Source organism: Brassica napus, chromosome C7 (assembly GCF_020379485.1).
Source record: "Brassica napus cultivar Da-Ae chromosome C7, Da-Ae, whole genome shotgun sequence".
Taxonomy (NCBI): Eukaryota; Viridiplantae; Streptophyta; class Magnoliopsida; order Brassicales; family Brassicaceae; genus Brassica; species Brassica napus.
In genome coordinates this window covers 15,823,298-15,847,594 of record NC_063450.1, presented here as the reverse complement: position 1 = coordinate 15,847,594, position 24,297 = coordinate 15,823,298, and the positions used below count along the sequence as shown (strand labels likewise).

Below are 24,297 nucleotides of genomic sequence, written 5' to 3'. Positions count from 1 at the left end.
CCATTAAGTTCATATAGGTATTTTAACAAATGTTACTATTTTTTCAAATTTTTTTTGTTTGTAAAACTATTTATTAAAATTATTTTCATAAATATTAAAAGGTATTATAGGAAAATATGACACAAAATATAGAATAGTCTAAAGCGACATGGTTACTATTTTTTTGCTTTAAAAAAACAGTTTTCCCTATATAAAAAGTACAAGATAAATAACGTTTGAATAAATTCATGCCAAGGCCAAAATCGGTGGCAAGGTTATAGGAAAATATAAGATGAGAAGGCTTTAGGCACGCAGTTATTGCTAATGGCGAGATTGCCTAATCCAATCTAGCAAAAGGGCACAAAGCTTTGTTCACATATTTTTAATAAATCCATAATGTAATTAACGTTTGTCCTTACCGAGATGTTTGACATCCACATTCACTCGAAAAGAAAACACGCCTATCGTATTAGTTACCGTGGAATTAAGAGTTATTCTTAGGTTTACGGATAGGTGAATTTTTAGGTTCATCAACCAATATAATTTCATTATTTCAAATTCGATATCTCTTATAAATAGAAACAAAATATTGTCAAGTTATATTATGTTTTTTAAATAAAAAGATAAAAAAAAAAATTTAATGTCGTCAGCAAAACACTAAACCTTAAATCCTAATCCGTAAACCCTAAACCCTTGGATAAATCATAAACTCTAAATATAAACATTAAACACTAAAACCCTAAATCTTAAATCCTAAACTCTAAACCCTTGAGTGTTTTAGTGTTCAGTGCTTTTGATTTAGAGTTTAGGATTTATCCAAGGGTTTAGGGTTTACCCAAAGGTTTAAAGTTTAGGATTTAGGGTTTAAGGATTATGATTTAGGGTTTAGTGTTTTGCTGGCGACGTTAAAAATATTTTTTTTTGTAAATACTATTATTTTTTATTTATTTATTTTTATCTTTTAACTTTAAAAATATAATATAATTTGACAATATCTTATTGGTTGTTGAGGTTCAACGATAAGTATGGAATTAATATCTATTATGTAAATCCTTTCTTGATATTCCACATTGTTGTCAGTCATTCTCATACGCTAGTCACTAATCTCAAAAGCCGAAAAGGGTATTTGATTAACATTAAAATATCACCACAGTGTATGCATACTTTATCTTCCAAACATACTATAACATTTTTGTCCCTTCCGGACATGCGATAAAATTTGAACGATACAAAAAAATTAGCATGGCCCTGCACAAGGATGACACGCATAAAAGAGAAATGGTCCAAATTTTTAATTATACAAAAAAAAAAAATATACTATAATATTTTTGAACAAATGTAAATTTATGTTTACGATGGAATGGACTCCCCAATCAAAAATATTTCTTTATATAATAGAATCAGCTTGGAAAGATCAAAAGAGCCAGTATTGACTAGACTGAAGCAATTTGAGGTAAAGAAAATTAGGGGTGGAATTGATTGGATATTGTGATCCGATTCAAATTGTAGCTATTTGGATAATCATAGTCTTGAATATCTAGAAAATTTTAGATCTTGATTGAATATCCGATTGGATCTGTACAAATAAAATAATTATTTTAAATAAATAAAATTCAGAAACATAAAATAATATTTTTTACAAAATAAAATTATTTATTTAAAAATTCTAATAACTAATATAATAAAGTTAATAAAAATGTAAAAATCACTCTAAATATAATATTTATATATGTTATATAAAATTCCTTATATATACGCATACTAGGGGATTTTTCTGTTCTCATGCACGAATGTAAATATTTAAAAAGTAAATTTGCTATAATAATTAATTAATCATTTACTTTCAATTTTAAATCATTTGTTTTTTTTTCATTCCTTCAGACTCTTAAAGGTTTATCATCTAGACCTTGTTGTCTTTCTTCTGTCTTCATGATTGTTGTTGGCTTAAGTGTTTCATGTTGCTATATTTATAAAATTTTGTTTCACTCTATGATCCATGGATCATAGTTTGTAACTGTACTTTAAATTTTAATTTTAATTAGAAAGCCTTAAAAGGATATATAATATCAATCGGGTTTTTACCACTTGGATATATTATATTGCATCAACTTCTTCAAATTCAACCATTATATTTTTTCTAAATAGATTTAGTTTTCTGAATATATTTAATTTTCGAAATAGATTGGTTGTCTCTTATATATGTAAATATATTTTAGTAAGATTATGTATGATATAATATATATTATTTTGAAAATCAAAAATAAAATATAAAACTTAAAATTAATTGTTGATCAATTCAAAATTACATAAATGAATTATAAGAAAATATTTTTAATTCTCATGCATATATTTTAAAAAATAAAACAAATTGTAACAATTAGTTAATATTTTATTTTTATTTGTTAATATGTTTTGAAGCATCCAGTAATTTATGCATAAAATGTTACAATAAATAGTATGTTTTTAGTTAGCCCTTTGGATATAAGAAACTCGATTAGTCCAATTACTCATTTGGTGGGTATATTGAATGACATATATTCATTTGTTGAATTAGTTCAGTTTTTCATCTTTGATGATGGTAAGTATTTTGTATTATTTAGAATAATATAATATATGTTTATTTTTCAAAATATATTAAAATAAAGCAATAATAAATATAAATTAACATATAAAACAACGCTCATTAACGCATATTAATATTCATAATAATCAAATCATTTTGTCAATATATAAGTAATTGATTTTTTACAATAATCTTAAACATAATAATTCAGATTGCTTAAGTAATTTTATTATTGGTATATTGGATTGCATAAATATAAGGAAAAATATTTTTTTTAAACTAAATATTAAGTATAAAGATTTTTTAATAGTGGCAAAATATAATATTTTAGTTCATTAAAAATAGCCAGAGTTATTCTATTTGAAAAGATTTGTGTAATGTTTTGATCAAAATATGTTTATGATTACATCATTTTTAATAAGAATATTATTTAACATTTTAAAATAAATACCAAATATTTTTGTGATGTGTTTTTTGAGAAATCATATCATATAAGTATATTAATTTTGTAGCTATTTTTTATCTTTTCTTTTAACTATTTGGTTGAGGCTGTGGCTTTCTGTTTTTTTTTGCTCTAAGATTAGGCTCTAGATTTTTAGCTTTAGCTTTAATTTATTTTGCTGTAGAAAATTTTCAGAGCACTGTATAAGATTTCTAATTATAAAGCATTATTATTCAACTAAAGATATTTCGGTTTATGTTATTAAATTAATTTATATAATTATCTAAAATAGATAGACATAAGGAAAATATTTTATTACTTTGAAAATATATTATTTGTTGCTTAAGAATATGTTCTAAAGAAAATATATTTTTTCTTTAATGAAAAAGGAGTCGCCGGTTCTATGAGCTGCACAATAGTAATCATGGCAATTGAAGAGATAATATATTGTGAAAGCATGGGGACGATGACTAAAGACCAACTTTCTCAGCTACTAGAACGTGGGATCAGCTCAGAGTTAAAAGAAGTAAAGTTGAGTGGAGCAAAGTTGTTTGGTTCACAGAAGGGGTTCCTCGGTTCTCCTTATTACATGGTTAGCCGTACAGAACAGATTATCTACTGGGGATAGAATGAGATAATGGGGTATGGTGCAGAGATATGAGCTTTGTGGGGAGAAAGATGAGACAAGAGACCATTTATTCTTTGCTTGTCCATTCTCGTACACGGTTTAGGAGGGTCTGGCGCGACATCTTGTGGAAAATCATATCAATCCGAACTGGCATTGTACTGTGAATCGATTGCATAGAATGGGAGGGAAGGGAGTAGACTCCATTCTAGCAAAGCTGTTGTTTCAGACTACAGTGTGGAGGGAGAGGAACACAAGGCGTCATCAACAAAATATGACCTCTACTGAACAAATGCAAAGACTTATCGACAAGGCAGTGAGGAATAGAATATGTTCGCTCATGTATAAACCAGACCACAAATTCGTTGGGTTATTAAGAAGATGGTTCCAAGTAACACTTTAGCGTCAATTCAGCGTCAATTCAGCATGTACCACTCCTTAGATCTATTTTTTTTACAACATTTGATTTGTAATTAACATTTTTTTTGATAGATCAATAAATTTAAAATTTTATCGAAATAATATATTATTTTTATCAACATCAAGATTATACTTGTTAACTTCTCTTTTTGATGAAATCATATTATATAAAATATATTTTCTTATTTTAAATTCATTTTAAAACTCATAATTATTTTCTTTTTATTATCTATTTTATTGTAAAAATAAAAAAGGAAACTAAATTGAAAGTCTAATTAATTGAAATTGCTAAATAAAAAGGAAAATTGATTCTAGTATATGTAATATTTTTATTTGATTAAAAGTACTTATGTAACTAATTATCAAAAGAATTAATATAAGCGCAACACGTAAAAACTGACTTTACAGATAATATTATAAAGATGATGTACCAAATCAAATATATGTTCCTAAAAATATTAGTATTTGTGATTTGATTCTTTTTTTAATATTGTATATTAGTATTTTATTAAATTCGTAGAGTAATAAATACTCAAAAATTTTGGCTCAAAATGAAAAATAAATTAAATCAAAATTTATGGATATTTTCTCTAAAGAAAATGGGGGCGATGGGACCAAGGTCGAATTAGGATGTATCTTTAAGCTTCTTTGTTTTTTTCTTGGGTGTGGACACTTGTTAGCTTTAATTTTTTTAAAAAAAAGACTATAAATAAGAGGAATATTAGAAGGTGAGACCAGCGAATGTCACGCCACTAATCATGTGCATAATTGTTATACCAAATAATCATAGTGTGCCCATGTGACACCCTACTTTCCTATACTAACCCGTAGCCCCAACTCACACGTTTTAAAAGATTTTTCACACAACTCAAATGTTAGTTGATTGTTGAATAACCAAAAAAAAAACTTACTTGTTTTTCTTCTTGTAAATAAATATTCGTGTGACTTTGCAATCTAAGATCATGTTGCTTATCTAATCATACCTTCCCTTTCGTGAGTCTCGTCCTCTCGTTTACACATACAACTTATCCCCTTCGCACAAAAATACAACCCAAGACAACACTTGACACTCCCTATACACCAATGCAAACCCCATCTCCCTCTTTACAAGATTTACCTTTTCTTGTTCACTCACAATATATGTATATGTTCATTGGCATCTTCTACTTAGGTTCATTGATTGGAGGGTCATGTGGTCTATCGAAGATTAGGATACAATCGAAGTTTACTAAAGTTGTTGTTTAAAATAAAATTGGTTCACCATATTCAAACCAGAATACCTCTGGCATTTGTTATCAATAGGGAGTGGAACCAATTTGACCGCCAAAAATACCGAACCAATTTCACAAGTTATCATCTCTACGCCGCGTTGATTTTGGTTTCTTAAGATCGGCACTTGTCGTCGGTTATTTTAAAATACACAAATCAAATGATAGGCCATTGACTAGATACAATATACTAATTATTTTCAAAAACTTATTTGATCTAAGCTAAAGAGCAAAACACATTTATCTGGAAATCTGGAGACCGACTCCCACAATATAATTAACATGTTATTAAGAACCTTAATCGTTGATTAGAAAACACTAAGCAAATTTGATTTAACTATAATATTTGTTTAGTGGATTTTTTGTGTGTAACTTGATTTTTAGATAACAATGACAAATTAGGAGGAACGCCATTGTAGGTGGCCTTGAATATGTGCTTAATGCAAGACTCCAGCTGTTTTCTTTGCTTTGGAGCAAGAAGATTTCCAACTATTTTCCACACATGTACAAAATTGTCATTACGCCTTCGCCTCTAATGCAATTTTATATTTTCTAAAAGAAAAAAATTTGTAAAATAATTTGTGTATACGTAATTACGTATCTCTTTAGACCAAAAGATCTCTTAAATAATTTGTTGGGATTGTAAAATCTCTTTCTCAGAAGATGATACATCTACAATTCTACATCATATCCTTTAATTCACATATTTTTTTTCCAAACATAATTACGATTTCACATTACTTTTTCCACTTCCTGCTTTGATGGTCTACATTTTTTTTCCTGTTTTTATGTTTTTTTTTTTTTTTTTTTTTTTTGAAGATTTTCCTGTTTTTATGTTCTTTTCATCCATGTTAATATAGTAGAAGATCGATGGCCAAATCAAAAGAAAATGGTAGAGGATCCAAGATTCCTTGTTTCTGGCCTAAAAAGTGTTATTAAATATAAGCAAAAAAAAGTCTTATTAAACGCATAGTTTAGTCCACATCGCATTTTGGCAAGATCGATTGTCATACCACAGTTTCTTTTTCACAAAAAAAATGAAAGTGAACTTGGATTGTGTTCAATTCCTCAATAGTGACTGAGTGATTATCGGAGAAAATATCTCATAACATTTTCTTTTCTAACATTTTTTAGCTTCTTAACAATTTCCAATCAGTGAAGTTAGAAATTTTAATAACTTAAAATTAATAAAGTATATTTTAATCGTATTAGCAATTATTTGAATACAAATTTAAATTGTTTTAAAGATTTGTTAAAAAGAACATACGCGTTTATAAAATTATAACATAGAAAGAAATAACGCGGACGAATCGCGTGGGACCCCATATACAGCTCCATTGTCCGAAAAATCATTCCATAGAAATAGAAAAAAGATTAAAACATAAACTCAATTAACTCTCTGGTCTCCGTGTCTCCTCTCTCCTCCTTGCTGCTTCCTTTTAACACTCTCTCTTCATTTGCCTTTTTGATTTAGATCCAAAGAAGCAAACATGTCCTCGGCGCCGTCTCCGGGGACTGGTTCGCCTCCATCTCCACCATCAAACTCCACAACCACCACTCCTCCTCCAGCTTCCGCTCCTCCTCCCACCACACCTTCTTCTCCTCCGCCGCCATCCACTATTCCGACATCTCCTCCTCCTTCTTCTCCCTCTACACCTTCTGCTCCTCCTTCATCTCCACCAACTCCATCTACGCCGGGATCTCCACCTCCGCTTCCTCAGCCGTCTCCACCCGCTCCAACTACGCCCGGATCTCCACCCGCACCTGTTACTCCTCCTACTCGAAACCCTCCACCTTCAGTCCCAGGACCACCGTCCAATCCTTCACGCGAAGGAGGATCTCCTCGACCTCCATCTTCTCCCTCGCCGCCGTCTCCTTCTTCCGACGGTTTATCAACAGGAGTGGTGGTGGGAATCGCCATCGGAGGAGTCGCTCTGCTTGTGATAGTGACTCTGATTTGTCTCCTCTGTAAGAAGAAACGACGGAGAGACGAAGAAGATGCTTACTATGTTCCTCCGCCACCTCCTCCTGGTCCCAAAGGTATTAACTTTTTTAAGAAAGATTCAATCTTTTTGTGCCAAATGATTTTAATTTCTTAAAAAGTTTTAATCTTTTCAATAATCCGATTTTTGAGATTTGGAATGTTCTTTGTGTTTCTCAGCCGGAGGACCTTACGGTGGACAGCAGCAACAATGGCGGCAGCAAAACGCAACACCACCGTCAGATCATGTCGTGACGTCACTACCACCACCACCACCTAAGGCTCCATCTCCACCACGGCAACCTCCTCCACCTCCACCACCGCCTTTCATGAGCAGCAGCGGCGGCTCCGACTACTCGGACCGTCCAGTTCTTCCTCCACCGTCTCCAGGGCTTGTGTTAGGCTTCTCCAAAAGCACTTTCACATACGAGGAGCTAGCTAGAGCCACCAATGGTTTCTCCGAGGCGAACTTGTTAGGACAAGGCGGGTTCGGTTACGTGCACAAAGGTGTGTTGCCTAGTGGGAAAGAAGTTGCTGTGAAGCAGTTGAAAGTTGGGAGTGGTCAGGGAGAGAGGGAGTTTCAGGCAGAGGTTGAGATCATCAGCAGAGTTCACCACAGGCATCTGGTGTCTCTTGTTGGTTATTGCATCGCCGGTGCCAAAAGATTGCTTGTCTATGAGTTTGTTCCTAACAACAATCTCGAGTTTCACCTCCATGGTTAGACATATACTAAACTCTTTCTTGTTTTCATTACATTGATTTGTCCTGCCAATTAGTAAATATGAATTTTTTTTTATAGGCGAGGGACGGCCTACAATGGAATGGAGCACCAGATTGAAGATTGCTCTTGGATCTGCTAAAGGACTTTCTTATCTTCATGAAGATTGTAAGTCTAAAAATCTGAAACTTTATTTATAGATGTTTGGTATAATACATTATGTGGTTTGTTTATGAGGCGTTTGTGTTTTTGTAGGCAATCCTAAAATCATTCACCGTGATATCAAGGCTTCAAACATATTGATAGATTTCAAGTTTGAAGCTAAGGTAGCGATGATTTATCTTTTATTCTGTTATATGTTGGTGAAGTGTTTATTTGTATGTTTGGTTACTGAAGCTCTTGTCTATGTTTCAGGTTGCTGATTTTGGTCTTGCTAAGATTGCTTCTGATACAAACACGCATGTATCGACACGTGTGATGGGAACCTTTGGGTACTTGGCTCCGGAATACGCTGCAAGCGGAAAGCTCACGGAGAAGTCTGACGTTTTCTCATTTGGCGTTGTGCTTTTGGAGCTCATTACCGGACGTCGACCCGTTGATGCCAACAATGTCTATGTAGATGACAGCTTAGTTGACTGGGTACTTGCTTACTTTGACATGCAAATAATCTAAAGTTTTGTTTACACTTTCGAGTGTTGAATGAATGTGTGAATGGTGGAAACAGGCACGACCATTGCTTAACCGAGCATCTGAGCAAGGAGACTTTGAGGGTTTAGCTGATGCAAAGATGAATAATGGGTATGACAGAGAGGAGATGGCTCGCATGGTTGCTTGTGCTGCGGCTTGTGTTCGCCATTCAGCTCGCCGCAGACCTCGCATGAGCCAGGTAATCTTTACTTTGACACCAATCATTCTTTTCTCTTACCTGTCTTGTCCGATTTATTGGCCATATTTTCTTAGCTGCACTTATTCTTAAGTATATATCCCTTATAATGCCTAATGGAGTGAATGGTTTGTGTTAACAACGAGCAGATTGTGCGTGCGTTAGAAGGAAATGTATCACTGTCAGATCTTAACGAAGGGATGAGACCAGGTCAAAGCAATGTATACAGCTCATACGGAGGAAGCACCGATTATGACTCGAGCCAGTACAATGAAGACATGAAGAAGTTTAGGAAAATGGCTCTTGGAACTCAAGAGTACAACGCCACGGGTGAGTACAGTAATCCGACCAGCGACTATGGACTGTACCCGTCTGGTTCAAGCAGCGAGGGCCAAACCACACGCGAAATGGAGATGGGGAAGATTAAGAGAACCGGTCAGGGTTATAGTGGACCTTCTCTTTAAACCAGATGGGAGAGAAATTGAAGGGTGTTTTTTCATTATTTTTTTTAACTGTAAAGATATGAGGAAATTGCCTTACTCTAATTAAAACCACTACGATATAAGGTTATAATACGTTTTGAATTGGTTTTTATTTGGTTGCTTCTTTAGAAGTTGTGGTGTTGATACTAAGATTGAGGACGCTGTTTTGAATACTATTCTTTGATTTCTTATGGGTTTAGGGCTGAATTGTTGATTTGATCGTGTGATGTAGCTCGTTGTGATGAACTGTTTTGTTGAGTCTTTGGCCTAGTTCGGTTAAGTTCCAATAATATGTTCTTTGTACATCTAACCGGTAAGTCTTGGCCGATCTTCAGGTGTGTGAATAACTTGAAAAAAAAAACTCTTGCGTCAAAACTCAAATATCACATTTATAAAAACCTAAGTTGTCAAAAACTATCACATCTTCAAAACTTCCTAAGCTTTTTGCTTTCAAGCGTGAGTGGCATCTAGGATAAGTCTTACTTAGCACCCAACTACTTCACTTCATCTCTCGAAGCTCTCACCACCCAACAAATACCACTTACACACCTAAACCATATTTCATCTGAGTTTCATTTTGGAATTGCCTCTCTGGATGATTATCATATTTTCTAGAATAATTAACAAAAGTGAGTACACTGTATCAGAAACCAGAATATAGCACTAATTTCTTTTGTTTTGGACGGTTCTTTCTGCCTTTTATTCAAAGGGCTCACATACGGAATGTGTGATTTCTTAATATTCTACTCCTTTTGTTTCTAAATGATCCATGTTTTAAAAAAATATTTTATTTCTAAAAGATCAATATTTTATATTTTCAATGTATGTAATAATGTCAGATTGTAAACTTCAAAAATATTAATTGTGTTTACTGAATTTTGATTGGTTAAAAGTCATAAGAAAGAGCTAAACACGGAAAGTAATACATTTATTATCAAGATTTTGCGTGTTTTCTTAATAAGTGTGAAAACTCTAAAACATGGATCATTCCGAAACGGAGGGAGTATTAAGTAATTAAATCAACTAATTTCTCAGAGAAGCTGAATGTGAATTAAACTTGGAACGTATCTGAGAAGATGTGACCGACCGTACGATGCATTTCCTTTGAAAACCTCTTTATGCACATTTTCTCCGACGATGTAAATCCCAATACTTTTTCTCGTTTTTGTCTCTACAACAACGATGCCTTGGCAACCAAGGGATAATGTGATGATTTTCTCACCAAACACTCCTAACAACTGGCTGCTCAGACAGCAGATCAACGCATCACATCACCTGATCTCAATAATCTCTCGCTCCATCAACCTTATCATTAAGTAGGTGATGTTAATGGTGATAGCACACCTCTTACCATCTCATACAGGGGTTCCACTCTCTTACTTTCTCACTCTCGAAATCTCTCTCTAAATAAGATACTTTATGTTTTTGATATTGACAAGAACTTGATCTCAATATATCGTTTATGCAAACATTCACATCTCTGTTGCATTTTTACTTTCTATTCCATATATGAAACTTACAAGTTTTTTTGGCTTTTTTGGCTACGAATTTTTAAATGGAGCTGATTGGTATGTATTAATGTTATATTTTAGATTAAAAAGTTTTTTTTTTTAATTTTAAAATCAAATTAATCAATATTAATCAAAACTTACAAACTGATTAATTATTGTAGAAATTATAAAGCGATTATCATGTAAATTAACATATGCAAAACTTTATATATATATACTAGGTGCGTGTCCGCGCTTCGCGCAAAATATTATTTCATTGTTATTAAGTATGATATTTTGGATAATCTATGTGATTTTCTTTATTTTTAAGAGAATTATTTGGTGTTTTTGTTGTTTTATGTAGTAGTAGGTGATAGGTTAATATATTATGTGTTTGTTTTTTCAATAATGTGTTTTTGTGTGCATAATATTAATGGTTAGTGGTGAAGTGAGTCACTGATGATATTGAATTTCAATAACTTGTTTTTATGAATTTGTTGATTCTAAGATTAACAGTTTCAATTTCAAAATTATATTCTTTTTATATATATTTTGGAATATTATTCTTTTAAGATGTTTTGTGCCCTCTTCCTATATTTTGACCGTGAGCCTTCATGATCTATGTATTTCTTTTATCTTTCCGGTGTGCGGTGTTTCTTACCATCACCAAAAAAGACTCACCTTCGTGCTTTCGTTCTTCCTCGCCTTCTTCTCCTGTTAGATTATCTGATATTTGTTGTAAATCGGGTTTATGAGTTCCTATTTGTGCGGTTGTTTCTCACGCGTCGTAGGTTGTTTCGGCCAATATTGGCACTCCTCTTCTTCCTTAGATTTTGGCTTATGTTAGGAGCTACATCCCCTTGGGTTGGGATAAATTTTAGTTATCTTTGATGTTGTATTTCCCGTCGTTGGTTTGCCGTTAATAATCCCTGCTCGTCTTGGTTTTCGAGATCTGGTTTTTTGTGATCTGACATCTATGATCTCTTTCGTAGCTCGAGGACGGTTCCATGGTTTGCTGATTTTGTTTCTCTCCCCTTCCTTCTCTGTTCTCTCATCTCGTCGCAGCTTTCATCACTGCTAGCATCTCTGGTGGCTCTCCTTTTCGCTATGTTTGCCAATCCAGGTTTGGATAGGAATTTCCTATGTGTATGCTCTGTTGGCTTAGATGGTTGTTTCTGGTGTTAAGCTTAGGCTCTGGTTTCTCGTTGCTTACCTTCCATTCTCTTTTTCTCAGGTTGTTTATCTTTTTCCCTTCTTTCCCTTGGTATAGGTGTGTGAAGTTAGTCTCTTAGAGTTTTGGTCTCTTATATCTAGAGCTTTGTGGTTCTTTGTTGGCAGAGACACCTTGTATATGCTTGTTTAGTTTATGAGATGGTTCTTACCTTTTGGTTGGTGGTTGTGCTTCTGCTGATTTAGGCATGTGCCTTTCGGCTTGGTGGTGACTTTAGCCTTTCGGTGATTATTCTTCCGCTGGCCTGCTTTTTTGGTTCTTTGCATTAGTGTTTGATTGCGTTCCTTTGTGTTTGGAGATTGCTTTATCTTAGATTTTATCTTTCTAACATTCTCTAACCTCTGCTTGTTCTGGCCAAAATACTCTATGGTAAAGTGAAGTAAGTTAGTTTTCGTTCTTGATCTCCTTTCAGCTCCGAACATTTATTGAGTTAGCGTTATTATGGTATATTCAGTTTTTTTTTTTTTTTTGTGATTGTGGAGGTTTATTAGATTTAGATTATGTGTCTGCTCTAGTTTCTTCATTTTAGTTTGGTTATTTTATAATTTTAATAATAAAATAAAAATATAATTTGTAAATAAAATATTATAAAATAGTTAAAAATAATAAAATAATGAAAATTTATGTAATTTTTAGTTGTGAATAAATTAAATATTTAAAATATATTTATATTATTTTATGTATTTCTTTATTCATCTTGCATTTTAATTACCAATAAAATAGATTATTACAATTATGTGCTGATGGTTAATGCAAGAAGGATTAGATAATACAAAATTAGAAAATATTGGGTTAAATTGCAGTAATCCCAAAGAAGAAGGACCTAGAATGTAAAAAGAAAAAATATCAGGACACATGTCATCAAACCCCCCTTCCACATGTCAAAAGAAGAAAAAAAAATCTACTTTATATATATATACTAGATTTGGGTCCGTGCGTTGCAACGGGCTTTATTTGATATTTTAATTTAATAAAAATATTAAAAATCATTTTATTCTTGTTTTAAAATTGTTTTTACATATGTCATGTGAAATTTATTTTATAGTTAAGAACTCGTTTTCACACATAAGTTTCAGTTAGTATTTGTTAGAGCTAGAAAAAACATCCAAACGTAAAAATTTAAATCGGATCCAACCCGAAATAATAATTATAATGAAATAAAAAGGAATTTGGAAGTTAAATAAGACCAAGAAGCAATGACAACATTATACACTTTCTTATGTACTAATTTAATGTTTTATTAACCTTATCTGATGTTAAATAATTTTCTTGATTCATTTTTTATTAATGATATATTTTCATAATAACATTTTAATTAAAATAAATTATAAACTACTACATAGTAAAAATAAAAAATGTAATAAGATAATGATGAAGCTTGATTTGTTTTTGACTAAACATATGTATGGTGACAATAATAATAATCAATTTTTTATGAGCAAACATGAAAATATATATATCAAACATGTGTTTGATTTTCGTATAACCAAATACATAAATACCAATCACGACAACATCCTAAGTTTATATTTTTTTTTTAATTTAATAGCTTTAGCATCATACTTGTCATCAAATTCATTTTTAAAAATACTATTAAATATGTATGTTTACTTTTGTTAGGATTTTTTAAAAAGGGAAAAAATATATTTTATAAATCTCGTTTTTATTTACAATTAAAAAAAGAAAAACTATCAAATACTTTTTTATATTTTTGTTTAGGATTATAGAAAAGGAAAAGTATTATCATATAAACTCTTACAATTATCTTATGTTTAGAATTTCAGAAAAATCTTATTGCAATCAAATCATTATTTCTAGTTACTATTAAATAATTTTAAATTATGATTTTTACAATTCATATCAATACTATTTTTAAAATTCATTTTAAATTAAATAATATTTATTATCATATTCATCATCAAATTTTTTATACTATCAAATAACTTCTTACAATTCTCTTTTGGTTAGGAATTAAAAAATATGATACAAATCTCTTTTGTTTAGGATTTTTTTTTTTAAGGAAAAGAACTATCAAATATTTTATTACAGTTTTAGGGTGTTAGAAAAGAAAATTAAAATTACATAATATTTTATAATTAATTTTTGAGGATTTATAAAATAAAAATACTATCATTATTTTTAATGCAATTTACTATCATTATTTTTTGAGGAATGGACCATTGTTTTGATATCTATCGGCCAAATATGCTTTCAGACCATCATATATGATTATTAATGGCATCAAGGATAATGGACTTCAAGATAACCTTGTAGCCGTGGATAGAGGGAAACTAAGATAAGGAAAGAACATTATGATAAAAATAACTGAAATTGATAATATAATCATTAAACTTTTTTTTATAATTAACAAAATATCTATATATTTGTAATGGCTATGATATTCTTCATATAATATGCATAAATACCAAAATAATTTTTATATATTTTTACTTTCGCTTATGCTTTCACTATATTTTGCAAATTTTTCCAAAACCCTACAATATTGTTCGTTCATTTTCTTTTATCTCATGATCGTTTACAAAATTTATGAAATTTTTGAAAAGGGAGTGAGAAACAAGAGTTTATCTCACTGCCATGAATTTCAACATCTTCATTTCTTCTATCGCAAATGTCGTTATACGAGAATGTAGATGCACCAAAGTATTACACACTGTACAATCATCGAATCTAACAATTGTCCATCGTTCAATTACTTTTCTTTCATCTTTGTTTGAGTTTAGAAAAATTTACTCTGTCTCACTTTGGAATTATACAGAGAGACACTTCTTACATGACACACAATTTATCTATGTAATTTGTCTTTTCTACCTTCAACTAAGTCACAACTACACATTTTTAACTTTCTCTTACCAAACATAACTGTCCTCGTAACCAGAAAAAAACAATTAAAAATATACAAAACACTCTATTATCTCTCTCATATCTTCACTTTTGATTTATGAAATCACTTTCCTCAATATCTAATCCTAATCGTGACCATCTCTTTTCTTCGTCTTGTTGAAAAACTGAAATCACACTCCTAGATAGGTGAACCCTTTAATCTTCTGTTTCTTTCTCTTCTTCTTTTTATTCCTTTGTTCATATGAACCTCCTGCTCCATCAAACCAACACAGATCCTTTTACTCCATTGTCTCTTTTTTTATTTCCTACGGATTCTCTTGCACTACCACCTAATCGAAAAAGTACCGGTAAGACCACCACCACTGTCGCCGCTCTCAGCTACTCCTCATTTTCTCCTTTGTGTGATGTCTTCTCTCATCGGAGATAAGAGATCTACGACTCCACTTCTTCAGTGGAGATTTTTTTCATATTTGTACAACATGTCCCTGAGCGCCTAATTATTTTAATTTGTGTCTCAAAATTTTAAATATTGCAAACAAATTGTCTTGAGTCAATCCATAACTTTCAATTTTGCACTCTAAACCTCCTTTGTTATTGCATAATGGTCACTAATTTTCTGATTTTTTTAATCCAGACACAAATTTTATAATTTTCATAAACGACCTCATGAGTTAAACCCAAACTTTCAATAATGCAATTTTTAATGACATATAGATTATAATTGCAATTCCTAATGTTTGAATAAACAACCTGTCCACACAATCCACTACTGCATATGTCTTTCAAATAAAATAACACAACACAATGTGCATTTTTTTCTTCTCCAAATGTTCTATACACATTCTCTACTTCTTAATTCACATATATAAAAAAAATTAGCAAACATGTAAACTTAAGAGTGTGTTACCCATTAGGACACATTTCTATCTTTTTGACATCATAAGACACATCCTACTGGAGCCACACATTTTCAATTCCCGAGATGAGTTTTGGACAGAAATGCCCTTTAACTTGTGAATTGAGACAGTAAAATATATTTGTTTTATTCTCTTTAGTTATTGGGGACAGACTTTCAGTTATTCATATTACACTCCATGCCACTTAGTGCTAGAGGCACACATTTTCATGCAAAAAAACTCTAATGTCCCTAAACTAACCATATCGTAAATAAATCATCTTTTCCTTGCATTTTCCAATTGGTAAAGCACAGAAGCCTTAGTGTCGTTTAAAAAATAGAAAATTTCTCATTTTTCCTCAGAAGACGGGAAAACCCTAGAGTCTCAAAAACCCCCAATTTCATCTAAAAAAACCCCAGTTTCATGATTCCTTTCATTATCTCGGGCGTTAACCTCGACTCTAATCCAATCTGTATCCATACTTTTTATCCATCGACCGGTCTCAGCCAACGACCTCCGTTCATTGTCGCGCCATGGCTTGCTCTGCATTCTCGCTGTCATCGTCTTCAACCTGCTCAACCATCACGACTCGCTTCCTCACAGTCATATCTCCTCCGTCGTCATGTCATCTCCGTTGTCGCCATCGTTTTCACCTCCTCCCATCGTGGATTCCGCTTTCTGCTTCGATTGAATTGAACCGGGGATCGATGGTCGCTCATCTAATTATCTCTCTTCAATACATCAGCTACTGTGGTTTCTGAGACCCTAATTAGTTTCTCCGTCGAACACCCTGTTGCACACAGACGGGATCCCTTTAAGAAACAAGACAGATTCTGACACACAAGGTAGTTTTCCAGTTTTTTTTAAAAGATATGTTCTTGCTACATCATTATTTTAAAAAAACTCGTTTTAATTAGAACCGTCATTGTTTACTTGCATGATTTGAGTTTTAAGATCTGTTATTCTTGCTGTATTTTTTTTGTTGGAGCTATTTGTTGTTCTTGCTAAGGCTTTTATAATTTGGTTTTAAGATATGTTTTTAATTTAAAATTTTTGATTTTTGGTTGGAGTAATCTGTTCTTGATATATCTTCGCTCATCTAATTATTTTTTATTTAGGGGACGACCAAGAGGATCCCCATTTTCCTAGTTCAGCATCAAATAAGTTCAGCGTCGATGGATTTATTATGGATGGAAGCATCGTGGATGAGAGCTTTGTGGACAGATGCATCATGGATGGAAGTATCGAGGATGGTTGGGTTGTTTATGGTTTCATCATAGATGATTTGTTTCTCGGGAACCTGAAAATAGATCGATGTCCTCACAGACTTATCCGCACAGACCTATCAACACAGATGTTGTCCACACCTTCCTTATGGACAATCACACTGCGCCTGCATCTCCTCATCCACTCAATCTACATGCTATGTAATATATTAACAGAACGGTTATGAAATCACTATGTGGACACCCGTTTAGTTTCTATATCCACAATCCTGAATTAGCATTCTTTGGATATGTGTACACGGTAGCATCCACATCCCCAAGTTACAATCCATCCATTGTATACATCCACATGCTCCCCTACACCGAACACAAGTAATAAATTCAAGTCTTTTTCAATCTCATCCACTAATAAAATTTTAGTCTCAGCCTTCAGATTAAACAAAAAGATGCTAAATCTAAAGGTCAAGAATAAGACACTATTATCTATAAACTCAAATTAATTAATGCTTCCAACAAAACTCGGTCGAAACACAACCAATTCTCGTTCATTTCTATTAAGGGCATAATTGTCCACATTCTATAGCTGGCCCACGTCAAAGTGTCTTACATGTAGGAAATGGCTATGAGTGTAAATGAAAGTCAAAAAGTGCCTTACATGTAGATAATTTGTTTCTCCGGAACCTGAAAATGGTTTTCTGAATGTTTCAAAGCTATATGAATATGATAGGTTAATGTGTTTTTCTTTAGATGATGCCTTACATGTAGATGATTTGTTTCTCCGGAACCTGAAAATGGTATGAGGTCTTGTTGTATCATTCTTGACGACAAACATCAAACCATATACAATTCATTCTACACTAAACAATACAAAAGTAATTCCTCCTTCTAAAAATGATCAGAAAAGATGAACAATTCATTTTTGTGTGTAATACAATATGATTTTGTTTGTTGTCATCGACGACATTTTCTTTTCCTCCACCACTGTCACCACATATCATCTTTTCACTTTCTTCCATTCTCTTCTCCTCTTCTGCTTCTGTGAAGGTTTATTTCCTCTTTCCACTGTCTATTCTTCACCTCTATTTCATATATCAATAACAACATTTTCTCCGCCACCATTAGATACATTTTCTCTTTTACTGTTGTTAGTTCCTAAACATGATTAAAAGATGAATAATCTATTTTTTTTGTTTCATTCTATTATAGACTTAAAGAATGAAAAGGTAAAACATATATATTATATTTGTCAGTATGCTATAACTATGACTCGGTTGTTCTACATTATTTATTTAATAAATATAATATAATGAATATCATTTGTGGGCGTGGAGCGGTGTTTGTCAGTGGTATATAAGATTACATCCTTGTTCAATCTCTGTCTGAGTCTCAGATCGAGGTAAAATTTCAAGCCTTAGTGATTCTCGTGTGATGTGTGGCTGTCTAGAGCCTGTTTCAAGTGGTTATGTGACAGGTTTAGAGGAGTTGAGTCCGGTTAATCTCTCATGGATTTTAGAGTTTGCCTTAATTGATCTTTGATTCAGCAATGGTGTAGTAGTATCGTGGTGATGTGTGGTGAGCAGGTGAAGGTCACGGTCCTTGAGATGAAGATTGTTTCAGGTTACCTCTCTATCTCCCAGTTTCGAAGAGGTCTCTCTTTCGGTCCTTGAATAAGTGTTCTTCCTGGTATGCTTTTAGTCTCTGATTTTCTTCTATGGATTCGTCTAGTGAAGCAATATAACGAGGTTGAGGCATGGAGGCCTCCAGATAAAGGTGCGGTTGAGTTGGGGCTTATCTCGGGTGTTATTTCTTCACGGGTTTTTGCCTTGGTTTAGGTGTAGTGGTTTGGTGATTGTCATCGTGAACAAGTGGTTCACATGAGGTCATGATGGTTCGGGTGTTGTCATTGTGAACATGTGGTTCAGATGAAGTCCATGCTCTTCTTGTGTCTATTGCGTTGCGAGCTCTCTTGCTTACTTCATAGCAAAAATCTGACTAATCATAGATTGCTAAGTCTTTGTCTTTTCTATCTTATGATGATTTGTTGAAAGAGTTTTAGGATTTTGTGCATGGTTTAGTTGTTCGTGTGTCACACGTTTGTTTAGATTTCCGATCTTTTTTTTTTGGTTTAGTTTCCGGGGAGTTCTATGGTCCGCCGGCTTTAGTGTTTTAACCTTGCATTCGACTAATATTAGTATAACTTCTTTAAATTAATATTCTATAAATTAATATACACTAAAAATATTTATAAAATAATATAATTTTATAATTCCAAATTGAGTTTTTGGTTCAATTAGTATATCGATAAATTAATATCTCTATAAATTAATAAAAAATTATAGTTTTGGTGTAGTCCCAACATTATTAATTTATAGAGGTTTCACTTTATAACGAAACCTCTATGGTTAATAAAAACGCGCACACTATAACATCGTGCTTATTGCACTGTCACACGCCAAAAGATAGTGTTATTTGGTCTATTTTCTAAGAAAATTCTCACAGCATGGTTATTTTGTAAAAATTTTCTCTCAATATATTTGGCTAATTGAGCCTAAAAGATAAAAACAATGCTCGTTATTTTTAAATAATATTATTAATCACTAAACCTATTCAAAAATAAAATAATAAGAATAAATAATATTTTTGAATTTCTTTTTGATGTGTCATTTTTTTTGACAAACTAGTTTACTAATTACGAACCATAAAATCAAAATTTCAAAAGTGAAGTACTATAATTCGAAGCGACACAGTGCCAAATTCTCTGGTTCGTTAATGGCGCGAGGTGTAGCCTTACGCTGCTGCAATGGAAGAAAGTCTTCGACTTTGCTCTACAGCTCAATCGCTAGGGTTTCACTTTCCTTCTCCCCTAAAACCCTTCTCGCTTCCTATCCTATTCAACCCCGCCGCCAAAACTTCTCACGACTGTTCTGTAACCTCTCCTCTGTTCCAAACACCGTCGATGAAAAGAAGTACAAAGAGGTTTTCAACAGAAGAATGGCAATGGCTGGACTCAAACCTCATCACCGAATTGGTATTTCTACTAATTGAATCGAAAGTTCGATGGCTTTTTTTTTTTTTTTTTTGTTACAAAAAGTGTTTTTGAACAATGGTCTCGTCCAGCTTTGGGAGTTTCAGGTGGGCCTGATAGTATGGCGCTTTGTGTTCTGACTGCAAAATGGAAAACTGAAGGGTTAAGTGGTGTTAACAAGACAGATGGTTTCATCGATGGACTTGTTGCTGTGGTTGTGGATCATGGATTACGACAAGAGAGTAGAGATGAAGCTGAACTTGTCTGCTCCAGAGTTTCTGACATAGGTAAGAAGAAAGTATGAACATTTTTGAGTCTGTCTTCGTTTTGTTACCTTTGGGGAAGTTTAATAGGAATCAGATGTGAGATTGCTCGTTGTGATTGGGTGAATGGTAGACCAAAGCAAGGTCATTTACAAGAAGCAGCTCGTGATATGAGGTTACTTTATGTTATATCCATTGATTTGAATCAGAATCATCACATGTTAAACTCGCTGTTAATGCGATTCTGCTTCTTTGTAGGTATCAAATGATATCGAATGTTTGCTTTCGACAACAGATTGGGGTCTTGCTTATAGCTCATCATGCGGATGACCAGGTGACTAAAGGTGCTTTGAGAATTTAGAGTGTTCAATATTTGAATATTCTCATGAATCTTGTCTGAAGTTGGATGCAGGCTGAGTTATTCATTCTCAGGTTATCTCGTGGTAGCGGCGTTCTTGGACTTGCGGGTACATCATTTGCATCTGAGATTTTCTCCCAGGATTTGGAGTTAGACGTAAAACATATGAAGAACAGATCTATTCTCTTAGTTCGTCCGTTGCTTGATTTATGGAAAGAAGACATGTACAAGGTTCAATCCAAACTCTAGAAACTCCAAAAGAATCATTTAAAGCTTTAATGGATGTTTTGTTATCATTAACTCTATGATGTTAACAAGCAGATATGTCAATGGGGTAGACAAGATTGGGTTGAAGATCCGACTAATCTTAGTCAGTTGTATGTTCGGAATCGGATTCGAACTTCAATAGGAAATATACAGTCAGGTAAGTCTATTGTCAAACATCAAACCAGACTTGTTGTTTGACAATGATGTGTGATTAATGTAAGTTCTTGTTTGTTTTTTCAGATACTTTTAAGTCAGAGCTGCAAGCAGTTATTTCTGAATGTCGGAGAACACGTTCTTTTGTAGATAAAGTTTGTACAGACTTAATAAATCAGACTGTATCAGTGACAGATGTAAGAGCATTTCACACTTTAAGCCCTTGTTGACTTGGTTAAGAGTAAATGTGATGTGTGTTTTGATGTTTGAACTGGCAGAAAGGGTACGCTGTTCTTGATCTAGAGAGACTAAACCCTACAGAAGTTAAAGACATTTGTCTCTCAAAGTATCTTACTACGGTCCTGCAGGTGTTGTTTACATTTCCTTTGGTAAATTAATTGCTTTTTTTTTTTAAATTATTTTCTTTGACTTTTTGCTCATCTTTTGAATCTCCAGTTTATCTCCCAAAGGCAGAGACCAATCAGAGGAAACACCTTGAAGTTGCTTTTGAACTACATCCGTGCAATTCCATGCAGGGTAATCATCTCTTTCATGTTGCTCTGTTCCTAATAAACTTTTGAGATGTAACTAATTTTAAGTAATGTTTGCTTCATATGGATGGATACTCAGACATCTCTTACAGCTGCTGGTTGTTACCTTAGTCCAGCTCCTGGTTCAAAGGGCACCGAAGTTATAGTCTCTTTTTTTCTTGACAGTTCTTTACCGTCAAAGACAGAGATCTTGAACATTTGCTTCAATGAAGCTCGGAAAAGACCGACATCTGATGACCTTGGACAGATCATATCATCTGCAAAAACTTTTTTAGAGCAGAACAGAGTATCTGATGTCCAGTTTTTGGATGTTGCATCTGAATCCGTACTGAGTAAAGCCAGAGAGCTCAATCTTTTAAGCGAATCGACCTACACAACCATCGGTCTACTGCAGAGAGATGAAACCAATCGGTTCATAACTAAAAGAGAAGACAACAAACCGGTGGATGAATCAGAAGATCATGGAACCAACATTGCATCTTCCTCTAATAAAGTCCATCTTTTGCCAGGGAAAGATCTTTACTTGATGAACCGGTTTCTCATCAGGTGGGACTTGAGTAGCCACCAATGTGATGAAGCACGTTGCGGTAAGTGCCCGGTGAGAACAGCTACAACAATGGAGGTTCGGCACATGGTTGAATCTGACTGGCTCTATCTAGCTGAGCTTTCAAGATCTTTGAACAGAAATCATTCTACTTCGTCCTCACATAAAGCTCTCAGGTCGTTAAAGTCTATCCCTGCCGCTGCAAGAAGAAGCTTTCTTGTCTTGGTCGATCACTGCGGACTACTGCTTAGCATTCCCGTATGTGAACTTATCTCATTTTGAGATTCGAATTTGGCATCTACGAAAACAATGAATTGATTCTCTTCTGTGTGTGTGTGTGTTTTTTTTTTTGCAGGCTATTGGCTTCAGCTATTGTCCATGCTTGAAGGCATCAACAGTGTTTCTGCCGAGAGTACCACTTGGAGGCGGCTTTAGCTCATTTCTTTAATCTCTTCTTACTTAGAAATTCAGCCATTTCGTTCCTCTTTTTGGTTTCTAATTTTCTTGATTTAGATGGAATGCAAACTTTATTTGAAAACAAATTACATTTACATGTAGTTTTATTTGTAACCAGTTACATTTTGCTCCTTTTTTGGTTTGTAAAAATCCAACCATTTATTTCATTGTTGTGGTGGACATTTGATTTTATTAAAGCCCATCCAGAGCAAGTACAACGCCATAGTGTAGTGGTTAAACATATGTAAAATAAACATATTACATGGACACGTAACGGTCACGCGTAATATATTTCGTGCTTAACATGTCATGTGTCCAGTCGATATCTAAGATCAGGTATCTTAAACGTTGTACAGAGACTAACCAACGTCAACGATCTTGTTCGCTTGGACTTCCACCACCACAATAGCTTTTAGATCACCGTATCACTGTTGACCTTGTTGCTAAATCGCCGGAGGGATGAATCTTTGTCAAGTCACCAAAAGATCAAACCTCGAGAATGACAGTAAAACTGAATTCAGAACAATCACTAGAACATTCTTTATAGAAAAACTCTGATTCTACTAATTACGAACCAAATCAACCTAGTAAACCCCACTGTTTTTTTTTTTTTTGAACACCTTAAAGAATAAATTGTCAAGAGTGGGATTTTAACCCACGTTTTAAACCCCAGTACTGTTTCAAGTCTTCAATTGCATGGAGAAACTTTGTTAAACTATCGATGACAAAGACCTCCATTCAAGCAAAAAAAAAAAATTGAACATAATTCAGTGAATAAAAGAGAAGTCTAAAGTCTAATCCAGTGTAAAAACTTTCATGTTTCCATTATAATCCAACAGAACAGATGACAAAAAAAAAGGGCCGTCGGGAGAGACAACTCCGTTAAAGACCAAATTTGTCTTTAAAATAAACAAAAAGTCTAGAGACAAAAAGAAACCAGGGGATAATCTATGTATGACGGTCGAGGTCACATGCTCCCCACTGTTTATTGTTTTTCCTAATGCAACTTAACCTAATTTTTTTAATGTTTTCAGTTTAGTAAAGAAGACTGAAAAATGTCTCGTCTAAATGTTTTTTTTGTTACTTTTATAACATGCCCCTCAGCTAGTAACTTGTCTAAATCCGCTCCTGAACAAAATAAAAACTGATAAAAATAAATAAGGTAAGACTCCGCTAGAGTCAGGAGACATCCGCAACGCAACGGAAGACAAAATTAGTATTAATCGGGGGAGGGAGGGAGGGAGGGAGGGAGGGAGGGCAACTTTTTATTTTTATTCCTTTTCTTATATGTTCTTCAATCCAACGACAAAGGCCCCAGCTCACTTCAAGTTTTCACTTCACTTTCTTCTTGCCCACGAATAACCACGAGTTATGCCACATCACTTCCTTTACTTGAATTCAAATCCACCAATCGTCTGTTACGTCCTCGTTTTTTATTTGAATTTTCAGCCTTTGGCGGTAATACAAACATTGATACTTATAAGAACTTCTCCCTTTTAAACTCAAGCTTATTCTCAAGTTTGAAAGGGGAATACTTGCGAAGAAATAGAATCCATGAATTATCATGAGCTGGTTTGACATATAACTGAACAAGTAATGCCAACCCTCCAACTA

At 33.4% G+C, this 24,297-nt stretch overlaps 2 protein-coding genes and 1 non-coding gene across 5 annotated transcripts; all 3 read left to right on the top strand.

The window, feature by feature from the left end:
- Positions 1-1,173: 1,173 nt before the first annotated feature.
- Positions 1,174-1,272, top strand: LOC125591056. Its single transcript, XR_007327041.1, has one exon. It is a non-coding gene; the product is annotated as a U6 spliceosomal RNA (small nuclear RNA).
- Positions 1,273-6,688: 5,416 nt separating this feature from the next.
- On the top strand, positions 6,689-9,473 carry LOC106410534 (proline-rich receptor-like protein kinase PERK1). The gene is given in 7 exon segments (NM_001315709.1): positions 6,689-7,337; positions 7,459-7,995; positions 8,078-8,164; positions 8,252-8,322; positions 8,411-8,635; positions 8,721-8,882; positions 9,029-9,473. Coding segments are annotated over 7 exon segments (1,947 nt in total). The 5' UTR covers positions 6,689-6,787; the 3' UTR covers positions 9,344-9,473.
- A 10,231-nt stretch (positions 9,474-19,704) lies between these two features.
- Positions 19,705-22,850, top strand: BNAC07G07100D. 3 transcript variants are annotated; one of them, XM_013848289.3, is made up of 11 exons: positions 19,705-20,094; positions 20,184-20,378; positions 20,445-20,529; positions 20,613-20,688; positions 20,767-20,943; positions 21,034-21,136; positions 21,220-21,329; positions 21,411-21,500; positions 21,589-21,669; positions 21,763-22,485; positions 22,583-22,850. In XM_013848289.3, exons 1-11 carry the CDS (start codon positions 19,836-19,838, stop codon positions 22,673-22,675), a joined length of 1,992 nt encoding a protein of 663 aa, XP_013703743.1. In that variant the 5' UTR covers positions 19,705-19,835; the 3' UTR covers positions 22,676-22,850. The 3 variants fall into 3 exon arrangements, with proteins under 3 accessions (XP_013703743.1, XP_013703745.1, XP_048618798.1); XM_048762841.1 differs by lacking the exon at positions 19,705-20,094 and having other exon boundaries at positions 20,236-20,378; positions 20,757-20,943; XM_013848291.3 differs by lacking the exon at positions 19,705-20,094 and having other exon boundaries at positions 20,189-20,529; positions 20,757-20,943.
- Positions 22,851-24,297: the final 1,447 nt, after the last annotated feature.